The sequence below is a fragment of the Arctopsyche grandis genome, chromosome 2 (genome assembly GCF_051622035.1).
Source record: "Arctopsyche grandis isolate Sample6627 chromosome 2, ASM5162203v2, whole genome shotgun sequence".
Classification (NCBI taxonomy): domain Eukaryota; kingdom Metazoa; phylum Arthropoda; class Insecta; order Trichoptera; family Hydropsychidae; genus Arctopsyche; species Arctopsyche grandis.
The window spans coordinates 253618-268803 of record NC_135356.1 but is presented as its reverse complement, the minus strand read 5'-3'; the positions used below and the strand labels follow the sequence as shown (position 1 = coordinate 268803).

The 15186-nt window shown below is 38.4% G+C and overlaps 1 protein-coding gene across 1 annotated transcript; it reads right to left on the bottom strand.

Annotated features, from left to right (window-relative positions):
• Positions 1-5795: 5795 nt before the first annotated feature.
• On the bottom strand, positions 5796-14690 carry Eph (Eph receptor tyrosine kinase). The gene is made up of 2 exons (XM_077445881.1): positions 14118-14690; positions 5796-8483 (listed from the first exon to the last, which is right to left on the bottom strand). The coding sequence occupies exons 1-2, from the start codon at positions 14637-14639 to the stop codon at positions 5937-5939; spliced, it is 3069 nt and encodes a 1022-aa protein (XP_077302007.1). The 5' UTR covers positions 14640-14690; the 3' UTR covers positions 5796-5936.
• Positions 14691-15186: the final 496 nt, after the last annotated feature.

Here is a 15186-nt window from a genome sequence, read left to right as displayed (position 1 = left end):
TGTGATTTACCGAAGAGCTTAGTTACCTCAACACGCATTATGTACTTGTTTGCGCACAAGCGTGTACACTTATACACTGCAACTTATTAATTTGTAAGATTTCATTGATCTCAATGTACATATTTTAATTGATTTTAAAATAAAAATTTATTTTTAATATATTATACATATATCAAAAGTATATTATTATCCTATTTATTTCGTCACACGTAAAGCCGTCCGTACAGACGTTACACCTACAATGCGCATGCGCAGTCTTTCAACTAACTGACATCATATTGCTCACTTTATTTTATAGTTGTATAATGAAACCGCACAAATAAACGCAAACATGAAAGAGGCGCACTTGTGTATCTGTGATATACTCAATTTGGACAACCAGAACCCTAAAGAAGTGTTAAACAAGTGACGATACAGTTGGTTGCTCAGTTGTAATAAAATCAGCGTACGGGACCAGACCCAACGCCGGCAACTGATCTCGACAGCCGGGTGACCAGTGAGTTTCCTGGTGTGGCATACATTTGATCTGCACGCGCAACCTTTGTCTCGCGGTGTGGCCAGGCTTACAGTTCCTCACATATTGGGTTATATACCTACCAATTACTGGCGGCTCCAGGAGGTTAAAGCCCCCTACATTTTTTCAAAAAAAAATTTACTTACTATACCATCAGTAACATATTATGCAAGTAGAATGACTTTTTTTTCTTGGGTCTTTTTTTCTCTGCCTTGACTGACTGCAATACTTCTGAAGCTGGCGAACACAGGACCACGGAAGATAAGCGAATTAAAAAACCAGTTCTGTTCACTGTGTAGTGAGCTGGATAAAGAAACACTTGTCGACTCTTGACAAGTCACCAACAATATACGGAATTTCTTTTTTTTTTTTTATTGGTTAGGAGAAATGTGTGTGGAGCAGCAATACATTAATTATACATTCGCAAAATAAAATACGTCATCTCTCGCTGGCGCAAAGCAATGCAAAAATTAAATAAATGTTAAAGGAATTGGGATAAACAGATGAACATGGCACTGCAAAAAAAAAAAACACATCCATCGAGTAACATATAACACGGACTACTTTGAATATTTTTTATATAAAATGTTATCAATGTGGATTGGATCCATCTTGCAGAGCCACACCCAAACGCGCACACATGGAGAATAAATAATAAAAACGCTCAAATATCGCAATATGTGGTTATAATTAATGTATATTTATATTCAATAATAATTTCAAACAATGAGTGTTATTAATTATATAAATGCACATGTCTACGTTGAAAATTGTTTATGCATTTTGAAAACACATGCGCAGAATACAAATTAAATACATACATCAGAATTTATGTGGAAAATTATAAAAGTAAACGCCAAATGCAACCTTATTCAAAAAAAAATATGCTATATTAAATGAACGCAGTTTCGCCCAAAGGTGCCAACCCACGCGAATCATTATTCGCACAATACAAAAGCAAACCAAAACATATAAAAATGTTTACTATTTAGTTGGCTCTTTTGGGGCAAAATCACTTTCGATTTTATACAGGAGAAAACCATATATATACATACACTAAGTAAGATTAAAAGAAATGAATCGCCACTAACCGCTGAAATGATGATTAAAATAGAAATGCGATTTTGTTTTTAGATTTTTCAACTCTATGAGGGCATCTTTGGCGCAGAGACTAAATTTTAAATATCTCAAAATAATTGCGCAATTAATGAATTTTCGTTGTATTATTTAATGATAATTTGTAGTCAATTATCCGAATCTTTAATTTCAAAACCACGAGTTAAAAAAAACAACAAAATGATAAATTAATTACATATTTCAGTGCCGTTTCTGGCTGCTCTTTGAACTATGAAGATGCCCTCCATATATAAACGTATATATTATTATAAAATTATTTCCAATTCCAACCGTTAATTAGCAAATTATAACATTTGGAATTGGCGATTACTAAGAACGATGAAAAATTAAATCTGCAAATGCACGTACGTGTATAATATGATACAATGAATGCTTTTAAAATCTATCGTACAAAGTATAAACTAAGTATAAGATTACATCTACGTACGACATTACCATTTATGATCTGGAGCGTCTTATATTAATACGTTTAGATCACGTAAATCTCTCATCGATGATGAATTGAAGCTCCAGCCAGTAAAATTACTCTCTAAGCGCCTTAATTTATATTTTTGTAATTAAAAATCAATCAAAAATGTAAAAAATATATATCATAGCATATGTATGTATATTGAACCATCTCGCGTGACCATTCCCATAAGTATTTCAACATTGTCGTGAATCGCAGCAACCACTTGTGCCTACAATTTACGACACACACACATATTAATACAAAAAAAATTAAAATAAACGCCAGCATCGGAAAAGCACGAAAATAAAAGAAAAACACACACCGACACATTTAAAGTTACATAGAAAATCAGACATACAATTACATGATGAATTTGTTAAGACGAAATAGAGCTTTTTTCCATTAATCACTAAAACACATAAATAAAACCTATCCGTAGATAGATATAATACATACATATACATATGTATATATATATATATTGTAAATATTCAATCTAATAAAGGATTAAGGAATAATCATCTTGTTAGTTTTTTTTTTTTTAAGTAGTTATATTTAAAGTTTGTTTTTCTAATTATTATATTTTATTTGTAATAACAATACCATGTTATTAATGTTTTATTTTTACTTCTGATGCCTAAATATAATTACAGCATTACAAAAAAATGCTTAAAAACATGAGAAATACTATTTCAATAGATTACAAAATATTACATAGTCCTTATAAAATAGATAATCCATAAACTTCACTGTAGGCCTTTAATTGCTATTATTTACACATAGGCAGTATAGATTACTATAATTATACATAAAAAATATATATATATATATATATCACATAAGACAAAATAAAACAAAAAGAAACAATAATTTTACTCAATTGTAAAATATCGTTTTTTTTTTTTTTAATCTAAAATATATATATGTATATACTTATACGTTACGGGAATCTGTGAAGTGTCCATTACACGGAGTAGGCGAAGAGTCCGTAAAATGAACTAAGCATGGACATCTTTTCGATCGACAGATTCAGAGTAACGTATATATTTATACGATAATAAGTAAATTCGGAGTGAGCAGAATTTCACGTCATGGAACATTTCTACGGCAAGTCTTACGTAATTTAAAATAATACTTTATGCGTAATAATATTTCATTACATACAATATAAAATATATTTAATTTAATATAATATTATCTAAAAACAAAAAACCAATAATAATGAAAAAAAAAAAAAACAGTTTTGTTTTGCCGAAGACTAAAGTGCTGAGAGCCGACAAACGAAATTGTATAATAAAAAAATTTCAGTCTTCGATTGAATGAAAAGTACGAACTATGTTTTACGATTCGCGAGAGATTCAGATAAGAAATCCAATTAATTTACACATTTATTACAAAAATGGAAAGTTGGCACTTTAGCCTTGCATATATAAATACATATGTATGAAAAATGACCTAATATACATAAAATACATATATATATATATATATATATATATATATATAAAATGCGCCACTACACAACACATAACATGATACAGTTAAAATCAAACCAAAAAAGTTCGTAATTATAAAATCTACTAAATATATTACATGTGTTATGAAACATCCCCAGATTAACTTTATATTCTTTTGATAACCAAACCAAAGACAACATAAACATTGGACATTTCAAGACACATTTAAAAATCTATATATAATATGTATAGTAATAATAATAAAAATAAATGCATAAATTAAGTTACGAGCAAAAACTATATATTAAATTAATATTTGACTTGGAATGTTATCGTTATACTGAATATGTGTGTAAATGCGTGAAAATATTAATTATAACACTACTTGTACTTATGAATTGCAAATGTCAATAGAAACAAACGGACGAGCAAATCTTTCAATTTTGAGAATGATTTTACCATCGAGAGTTCTTCCACATTAAAAAAATATAGTTTATGCACATTGAAATTCTCACTTACAAACGACATTCATATATTTTTCAAAGATTATTGCATTGTCGTTCAAAGAAATGTTAATATTTACAAATATATTTATTGCACAAAACGAATAACATAGAAACATGAAAGATGAACATGTATTGAGCATTTCACTGGGATTTTTCATGATATAACTGGGATATTAAATACAATTAAATAGTAAGTACCTGGACCATTGCACAAACAATGATTATATAATGATAAGTAAAAAAAAAAAAAAAAAAAAATGGGAACATTACAAACGAAAAATCGTATTACGTATACGTAACAGCAAATGTGTAAATTCAGCAGACATATGCACTCACTAGTCGATATACACACACACACACACACACACACACAAACATATTAATTGCGGTCACCAGCGAATGTGAACTAAAATTTACACTTTTACTGCGACATTATACACTACACACTATGCATAATCAATATTTGTTAGTTTGTTACGAGATACGTAAGTACGTGTATAATAAAAAGAAATTAAACCTTAGATAAAATAAATAAATGCATATAAAATCACATTGTAAAATGAGCTAACGGTCAATTTCGAACACGGCAAAATTGATGGCATAAATGTATTCATATAATAATTAATAATAAAGTGTAAAAAAAGCTGCACTAAATTGAATTAAATTCGAGTACGTCGACGGATACATATATAAAACCTTATAAAATATATAATCACAATCATATAATCACATAAATTAAAATAGCACGCACCGACAAGTGCAAAAAAGAGCGTCGCCAACGGACGCGGCCCCAAACGGACACCTTTGCCGTTTGAACGTGAACCCTGGGTTTACACACACCATAACTAAATAATAATCAAAGTTCCCACAAAGGTCTCATTTTCTTCTTTCAAACAGGGGCTGCTGGGGGAGGAGGGCAGAGGAAGAGGAGAATATCATCATCACCATCATCATCATATAAAAGACGTTATTATAAAAAACACGTAGCAGTCTTTCGCGAAATCCTTACTCGTTAATTCAGCTAAAGCAGTCACAACATATAAGCATGAGTAATTATACACACACATATATAAATATTTTGAATTTAAGAGAATAAATCTCGATTTGTCATTTTGAAATAAATGAAATTCAATTTTACACAAGCTGGCTGAATGCTGGATCTCACGGTACAAATTCGTCACCTTTGAACACGTCAACCGTCTCTGAATATATAATCATTCTGTAAATAGATGTAATGTATTATATATGAGTAAAAAAAAATATGTAATAGGTCAATATTTACATTACATCTCTAATGGTTATCGGATAAAATCGGAAATGTGGCTACAAGCGTTTGTTTCCCGCACAACTGAACCAACCCACAAGTGTTTGTTAAGGGCCATTGTTTTACAGTAACTCAAAACAATTGTCGTTTATATCTAAGCATTTTTAGATAGTGCGACAATTTGGTAGTCGTCAACGACTGTAAGTTCCCTTAATTTGTGGGTTGATGAATCCATCAGGCGGAATACATGGTTTGAAAATTCATCCCCAATACTGAGCCGGGCCCAATCGAGAACATATTGCAAATGGGGCTCGGAACTTTTACAAAATACTTAGAAAGTGAAAGTTCACCAGCTTGCAGGCACATTCGATTGTGTTCCGATGAGCTGTCAAGATTGGAAGAGCTGCGCTTACGTAAGGTTTAGAATGTATTCGTATAATATATATAATATATAAAAACGGTGTTAGATACATACATATGTATATAAATAGCAGCTATTAAATATGTAGAGTAGATGTTCAAGTAAATCATCGTGGATACAATAGCGAAACGATAAAATATATAGATATATGTAGTATTATAGAAATAAATAAAACACACTGTCTGATCACACTAGGAACCCTTCGGAACCGTTCACTCTAATCTGCGCTCGCATTGTTTGTACACTGTTCATAATTTTTTTCTGATGTCCGACTAGCGTGATGCCGAGCAGCGTCAGCTGCTGCACGGTAAGGCTGACCACCGAGTCCATGTCGGTGATGTTGGCCGCGTGGAACTTCTCCACGTAGCGGGCCATCTTGATGGAGTTGAGCCAGTCGTCGACGCAGTTGAAGTGGGTGAGGTCGGGCGCGTCCCCGGCCAGCGGATTCGTCGACCTGTTCTGGGCGATCTTCCGCAGCGTGTCCGGACACCGTATCAATTTATCTAAAGTCTTGACTATACTTAAGAAGGAGGGGCGATGCGTCCGCTCCTTCTGCCAACAGTCGAGCATCAGCTGGTAGATGGCCTCGGGACAGTCCATGGGGGCGGGGAGCCTGTACCCCTTCTCTATCGACTTGATCACGTCCTGGTTGCTCCAGTTCCAATACGGCCGCTCGCCGAACGACATCACCTCCCAGCACACGATGCCCAGCGACCACACGTCGCTGGCGCTCGTGAACTTCCTGAAAGCGATGGCCTCGGGTGCCGTCCAGCGCACGGGGATCTTGCCGCCTCGGGTCGTGTACGCGCCTTCCGTCGTCGACTCGATCTCGCGGGACAGGCCAAAGTCGGCGATCTTACACACCAGCTGCGAGTTGACTAGCACATTGCGCGCCGCCAGGTCTCTGTGGACGTAATTCATCTCGGACAAGTATTGCATACCGGCAGCGATTCCTCGCAACATTCCAACTAGCTGCAAGACTTGGAATTTGCCGTCGTTGGCTCGCAGGAACGTGTCCAGCGATCCGTTCTCCATGAATTCGGTGATGATCATTACGGGGTTGCATTTGGTGACGACGCCCTGGAGGAATATAACGTTGGGGTGTTCGAACTGTCCCATTATGGAGGCCTCGGTGAGGAAGTCGCAGCGGCTCTTGTCGGCCGAGCCCGGTTTCAGCGTTTTGATGGCCACATCGATCTCTTGGATACAGGTGGGAGGGAGTTTCAGCTTGCCGCGGCACACGTCTCCGAACTCGCCGCCGCCGATTATGGCCTCGATGGTGATGCACGAAGCGTCTATCTCGCGGGCGAACTCTTTCACGGCCTGGTTGGGATCCTCGTACGTGTGTGGGTCGATGTAAGTGCGAGATGAGGCACCGGCAGCCGTGAACAGCGGCGTTGTGACGTTCGAATTCGTTTTAACGGGCATGTTTTCGAGTCCCGTGTACACCTCTCCATTTCTGTAGTCCAGAGTGCTGCAGTCGTTGGGTTGCTTCTTGTTGCACTCGTCGTTGGCCCTAGACCTCAAGTGCAAAACGGTCAAGATTATGATGACGACGAATAGTATGACTAAGCCGACCATAGCGCCGGCGATGTACTTGACTTGTATGTTGTCCTCGTCTCCGATGTAGGCCGGCCCGAGAACTTGTCCCGTTCGGCTGAACACGACCGGACTGTATTCGCCCCAGCCGCGTTGCGACTTGGCCCTCACTTGGAATCCGTATTCCGTCTGTTGGTACAAGCCACCGACGGTGATTTGCAACTCGGAAGTCAAGATGGTGCTGAAGTTGCTGCCTTCTATGTCCTGCTTGGCGAACCAGCGCACCTCGTACGTCTCGACCACGTCCAAGTCCGGCTCGGACACTTCATTCACGAGTGGAGCGTCCCAGGTGAGCGTCAGTTCCGAACTCTTCACAGAAGTCACTCGCACCTTTGTGACCGAGCTGATGACGGACGCTTCGGTGGTGACGGTGACTTCGACGAATTCCGAGTCGTGGTTTGAAATTTTGGTGACGCCGTTTTCGGAGTACACCTGGAATCGGTAAGTGGTGATTGGATTTAGGCTGGAGACGGTGACGCGAGTGTCGTTGAATATGTCTGTGGACGGCTGGAATTGTACGGGCGGGGCGCAGGCGTCGCATTTGAGTTTGTAGACGACGTCTAAGCGTCCGCCCAGTTTAGTGGGTTGTTTCCACGCGAGGATGACGGTGGATTGGTCGACAAAAGTGGCTGTGAGGTTGAGGGGAGCTGACGGCGGTTGGGTGCACGCCATGCTCTTGGGGTCCGACGGTGATCGGAAGTAGTGGGGGTCGCACGCGCACTCGCTGACGGCATAGTCGGATGATTTAGAGTGATGGGGGCAGGGGGCGCATTCGTCGTCGCTGGTGTGGGATTTGTAGCGGCCGGGGGGGCACTGGCGGCACGACTGGCGTTCGAAGTCGGGCTCGTAACCAGCTCGGCACTTGCATCCGCCGCTGGGATGGGTCCACTTGCCGTCGCCTTTGCACAGGTAGGTGGGGGCGTCCACGACTTCAGCGTTGGCGACGCACGTTCCGTTGGCCTGCTCAATCAGGGTCACCTCGCGTCCCGTCGGAGTGTGCGGGAAGTGAGCGAAGTTTATCACCACTTCGGGGCAAGTGATGTAGTATACTTTGATCGCCAGCAGGGAGATGCACGCGCCTTGGTCTCGAAATGCAAAGTAGACGCCGCGCTTGGTAATAGCGATGGAGCGTACCTGAAAATGTATCATCACTTCATTATTCAATTTACACTATTCACTATTTATACATATGTATGTAACTTGAGCATACAATTGCTCAACTGAGACTCATTCATTAGTGTACAGTAGAACCTCGATTTGACTATAACAGATAATCGAAAAAATCACAATTGACGCGTACATTCAGTATGAATCATTTTTATTTGTTTATATGTTCACATATATCATGTCCAATATCTACAAGGTATTTTCCAAGATAATCCTCAACCACATCACAAAAAAAATTGGACAAATGCCAAGAGTACAGTTTCTGCTTGCATGTAGCATTCGACTCCATACATCATTCTAACATCTGGAAAGCCATACAGGATATCCATCATAAAAATTAATAACAAATGGCTCAGCCCAAGTGAAAATGGAAACATTAGGAGAAATATTCCCAATTGAGAGAGGTGTAATGCAGCTCCAGACCCACTTTCACCAAAAATATTCTCAGCAGTGCTTCAAGAAATATTCAAAGAGATGGATTGGAGCAAATTTGGCATTAACATAAGCGGATCTATGTAATTTGAATCATCTTGTACTTTTTTTACTGACAACTCAGAAACCCTACAAGTAATGCTACAAGACCTTGCAACAAAGAGTAAAAAAGTAGGGCTTACATCGAACAAAACAAAAACAAAGGCTATGACAAACCAAGCCAAGAGTATCATCAAGGTAGACAGAGAGCCTTTTGAGTATATGGAGTCCTATGTATATCTCGGGCAGATTGTGTCTCTCAATGACCACATGGAAGCAGAAATAGAAAAGAGGATCACTAACGCGTGGAAAATATTCTGGTGCCTGAAATACATAATGAAGGGCAAACAATATGCCAATGCAATCAAAAGAGGAGCATGGAAAGCAGTATGCTAAGGTATAAGAAACAGTAGACGTATAAGAAACGAGCAGTGGATCTTAGAAAAATTACCAAAGGTGAAGATGTTAGTAAATGGAGATGGACTTTCATGGTCACATGACAAGAGACAAGAAAGTGAAATGGTCAACATCTATTACAGAATGGACTTCACGCTATAAAGCAAAAAGAAAAAGAAGCAGACAGCGGAAAAGATGGTCAGATGACCTGAAGCAAGCTGCAGGCCCCTTATGGGCAAGGATGGCAAAATAAAGAAACATATGGAGAAATCTGAAGGAGGCCTAGTTTTTAAGATTCAGCAATAAAGGCTTTGAAATTGAAACATATATAATAACACGAAGATCAATATTAAATTATTCTTTATTTTTGCTCAATAGCTGTTCTTTTTGAAGCTACCAAATCGCGAATACTTTCCATACAATAATGGACCAAATACTGGCTGTCCAGACGATCGTTTTTGAATGCACTTCCTCATTTCCTGATTTTTTCATAACCTTACGCCCTGGGCTTCCATCTTCTGAGGTTAAAGGAAAAGTAAACTTCATGGTTTTTTCACTTTGTTTTTTTTATATCCGAGATCGTTGATGTTCCAACACCATATTTATAATATTTGACAAAAAATATCTTAAGTCACCGCTTTTAAAAGTATTAATTATATCTAATTTGTCTTTTAATGATAATACAAGTTTTCTTTTCCATATTGATAATATTAAAAATAAATATTGAAATGGCGATCAAATTTTCAGGAAACAAACTTCCTTCAAGTATTGAATTTTGAAGAAAACTGACTCATTTCTCAATCTTATTTTGGAATTTTTATGTTATGAATTTCAATGCAGCAAAATCGTAAAATAATCGACAATCTAAGTAAGTAGAGTCAACAAGATCGTATATCTGGATTGTACTTTAAATTACAAGTGGGAACACACGATTGAAATAAAATGCCGAATATAGAAAACCAGGGCGACTTATGTTCAGTTAAAGAAAGTCAAATGTAGCTTTTAATTATCCTTGAAAATCCACATGAGGTCAGTGAGATTCTATGTGTTCTCAGTTCTCTTATACAGAGTGAAAGTGTGGATCCTTACCGAAACTATTATGAAATAAATTAGCATTTGAAATGTGAATCTACAGACTAATGCTGCATATAAGCTGGACAGATAAGGTTACAAATGAGTGTGTATTGTCTCGAATGAATCGCTAAAACCACCGAGGGACGAAAATTTGAATACTTTGGTCACGTAATGCGACACCCTGAGACATATCAACTCCTGCATCTTATTATTCAAGGGAACATCTGTGGAAGAAGAAGGACGTTCTGGCTGAAAAACCTGAGGCAATGGTTCAACCAAAACACCACTGCACTGTTCCAGACGGCGGCCAACAAAATCATCATTGCAAACATGATTGCCAACGTGCGGTAACGGATAAGGCACTTGGAGAAGTATAGATCAAGCAATCGGGTTTTTAAATAAAATTCAATATTATACAAAAATTATTGTTATTGTTGTAAGTACATTTAAAAAAATATGACTCATTGGAAAGAAAAGCTTGATTTTTAACATATTGTATATAAGAGTTGATTCTGTTTGAATGCCAACAAACGTAAGAAAAAAAAAAACAATGCAATATTGTATGTGCGTTTGTATAATTTACAGGTAAAATTATAAAGTTTAATAACACTAAGCATTATATTGTTATAATATACAATCTTTTGATTCGTGAATTGGTTTATATTTGACAAAAGTGTGTATGTGTGTGATTTGAGTAATAAGAAGAACATAGAAGCAATCTAATATTTCGTGGACAAAAAAGTCTCCAATTGAATGAGTCATGGGACTGTAACAGAAAACCCACATATGATGTGAATAAAAATACTTTCAAATGAATTATCCATAATATTTTTAACTGTTTTAAAGACTGAGACTTATGCGACAACACTTATACTGTAGTGGAAGTGTTGATGTTTTTGCCATCTTCTCAGGTTCATTAGAAGGTCCAACTGCACTTTGCTTGAAAACCAGTAAAGAGTTGTGTGTTTTAGTTGTATTCGGTAGCAACAAGGGTCGTTGTTGAGTTATGGACAGTAAATATGGTTCAATTTCTTAATAGTATGTGATTAACAGGGAAAGTTGAATTGCATGTTTGTCGAATTGGATCGGACAAAATTACTTTTTATTATTTACAGGCAGAATTAATAAAAAACGACACGCAAGTGGGATATAAATAACAGAACATGAAGTAGGCTGTTGAAAAAGTACGTTTGAAGAAAATGACCATTCGAAAAGCTAGTGAGCGTTATTTTGTCTCCAAAAGCATGTTTGGCGATCGACTTAAAGCTTTTTTAAAGGGAAACAAGTAAAAATGAAGCCGTTTCTAGGAGATTTAAAACATTTTATGATCAACAATAAAAACAGTTGTTTTAAGACTGATAAACACTATGTCCGATACAACCCTACATTGAAAGGCATTTTTCAAATACCAAAAGTATTGGTTTTAACGGTGTTTTGTATTACATATTACCAGCAGAATAGACTAGTGGTGGGCATATAATGCTTTGAACAAAGTGCTCACGGGTGTCAAAACCTACTGGTTTCTGACGGCCAGACCTTGGATCTGTGACTCCAGGTCGATCATTTCCTATCAGCGTTTCAATGAAACGGTTTTAACAAATTGGCAACCTTACCCACTTTCTCGCAAAATCTCGAATTTCACTGAATTGTTTAAAATGCTGCAAATTTACAATTTTGTATTTAATTTTTGTATACTAATAATACTTCGAAATGTACAATGTTTCTGGCCAGGGGGGCACCTGGTATAAATTAAATATAAATAAGTATTGAGGTCTAGTTTTATTGAACTCTATGCTTTGCAAAAACGCTTAAGCGTCTGATATTAGACTACCTTCTTCCAGATGGTCTTAGGAATGAAAAAAAACGTAGTAATGGAGATATATTTTTTAGTGCCAAGGGAAAAACGAATCAAGGAAGATTGGAAATCGCTGCTGAGGCATACAATATGGAGACCCTATTAGTCACCATATTGTAGGCTTATTTCATATATTTCTTTATGATTCCCACTGTCAATTGTATTTGTATGAAATTTAGACATATCAAAAGACGAGAAAATTAAAATGTGTATTGCAAGTGTGGACTTTCACAGAAATTACAATGAAAAGAAAAAATAGAAGTATTCGAAACGTGGATTTACATAGGATATAGATGTGTGTTTTTTGTCTTAAATAAAAGAAATAATAACCAAGAGCATCACAGACTAGAATTTGAATACTGTCATGTAATCCAACACCCTGGGACATACTGACTCTTGCTCTTTTCTCCATTGAAAGGAAGATTCTGTAGAAGGATATATCTTAGCTGAAGAATCTGTGACAAGTGGCTCAATTGTAGTATCATTGGCACTGTTTTGATGTTTTGTAATAGCAAGGTACTAATAGAAGGAATCAAAATTCAAATCCTTTCACCACATGTGTTTTTGTTTGTGCATATTGATTATAATACACACCATATGTACGTTTTTTGACTACAATAAACCGACCTTTTTAGACTCACTGGCTAAAAATAATGCAAGTATATTCTTGAATGATTACAAATGTTAGACTGGCCGCGCACTAGGCAGCCAGGCTGCCGCAGCCAATCTAACATACGGTGGCTCATTGGAGCCCGCGCACTAGGCAGCTAAGAATTCTTGGCTGCGGCAGCCATTAGATCGCGTACGATTGCACGGCAGCCAGAGCGTGCAAGGTAGAATGTATGTGGCTGCCTTCAGTCTCCGCGCACTTGACGTAGCAGCCAGAAGTTTTACGCTGCGGATAGCGAATAGAATCCCAGAGACTGTGTGACCTTTCAAGGATTATCTGTTAATGGATTAAATCGTAAGGCAATATGGGATATGTCTTCAGAAGAATATAGTGATCGAGATGTGAAAAGACGAAGATGGTAGGAAATCACAAATACAAAGTGTGAGGAAAGCTTGGTTTTATTAATCTTACATACATATATGTTTACCATCAATGGCACCAATGCAATTGGGAAAATTTTCATTTTTATTGAAACCATTTTTCTCCATTCAATTCTGGAAACGCTGTTCGTTTGAATGAATGAATCCAAAATCTTCTCTTTGCTTTGCGTTTCCTACGAAACAAGAGGTAAAGAATTATTTCTTCTACGCTTGACGGAATGGTGACTACTGGTCGTCGACTCTGGCTGCTCAATATTTTGTCTGCGGCAGCCTGGCTGCCTAGTGCGACAGCTGCCGTGCAATCGTACGCGATCTATTGGCTGCCGCAGCCAGGAATTCTTGGCCGCCTAGTGCGTGGGCTCCAATGAGCCACCGTATGTTAGATTGGCTGCCTAGTGCGCGGCCAGTCTAACATTTGTAATCATTCAATAATATACTTGCATTATTTTTAGCCAGTGAGTGTAAAAAGGTCGGTTTATTGTTCTCAAAAAACGTACATATGGTGTGCCTTATAATTGTAAGAAAAGACATTATTTAATATTGAAAAGTATTTTTTCATGTATGATGAATAAAAATGTTTTTTTGTTGTTGTCATGATAGTTGATATGTGATAGGCAAAGCATCTGGAGTTGAGACACTGGCTTGTAGAAGGCAATGGAAAAGTATTGTATGATTGATTGCAAATTTTGGTGGAGTGGAGTGGAGTGGAGTGGAGTGGATTGAAGATGTGAGGGTAAATGAAAGTTGATGTGTACCTCAGTGTTGACTGTGACCTCAGAGTTGGCGTTGAATCGTCCGTCTCCGGCAGCAATGCGGCCGATGAGTTTGTAAGTGTCGGGTTGCCAGGGGGGTTGCTCGCGCGTGGCCACGTCGAACTCGTAGTAGAGGAGGCTGAAGGTCTCCTTGCAGGAGAGCGCGTTGCCGGGGAAGAGGGAGCAGTCGCGGATGGTGAACTTGACCTCGATGTAGATGCGGTTGGCGTCGCGGCGCTCGATGAAGGGCGTCCACAGCCAGTTGTTGACGTTGTGGTAGGCGACGTCGCACACCACGTACGAGCGCCAGTTGATGCCCTTGTCGAAGTCCGTGAACGACTCCTCCACCCAGCCGGAGGTGGCCGCCGTCAGTCCGTACGGGAAGCGCGTCCACTCCAGCTTCTGTTCGGTGGTCGTGTCCAGCAGCACCACCTGCTCCGCCCTCACAATAGCAGGCACCCTGAGCAATAGCAGGCGCAGGCACAGCCACAGCCACCACCACCACCAGCTTCGGCCGCCCGCCATCGCCGCACCACCGCCACCGCCGCCGCCGCCGCCACCGACAACAGACACGGCGCTACTGCCAACCGCACCACACCACACCGCACACCCACGCCCACTGCCGACAACCACCCACCAATTCCCTCCCTACATACACCTCTTTCTTCCCTCACTTACATCCCCATCTACATATATCTACTATTTACAAAACCAACATTTTTCAAAACGAGTGTAGCACTAGTGTACGTAGATATAGAATAACATATTAACATATTCTGGAGTACCTCAGGGGTCCAACTTGGGGACATTATTCTTTTTAATTTACATTAATGACATCTCAAAAATAATTAAGTATTCAGACTATCTTTTATTCGCCGATGACCTTAAGCTTTTTATGACAGTTAAGTCTCATGGTGACGCAGCCCTTCTCCAATTGGACTTACATAGATGCGCTGTCAAGTTGGTCTGTCGATAATAAATTATTTTTTAGCATTCAAAAATGCTGTGATTTATCCATATCGCCTAAGTGGTGTTGAATTAAAGTTTGTAGATGAATATTGTGATTTGGGGG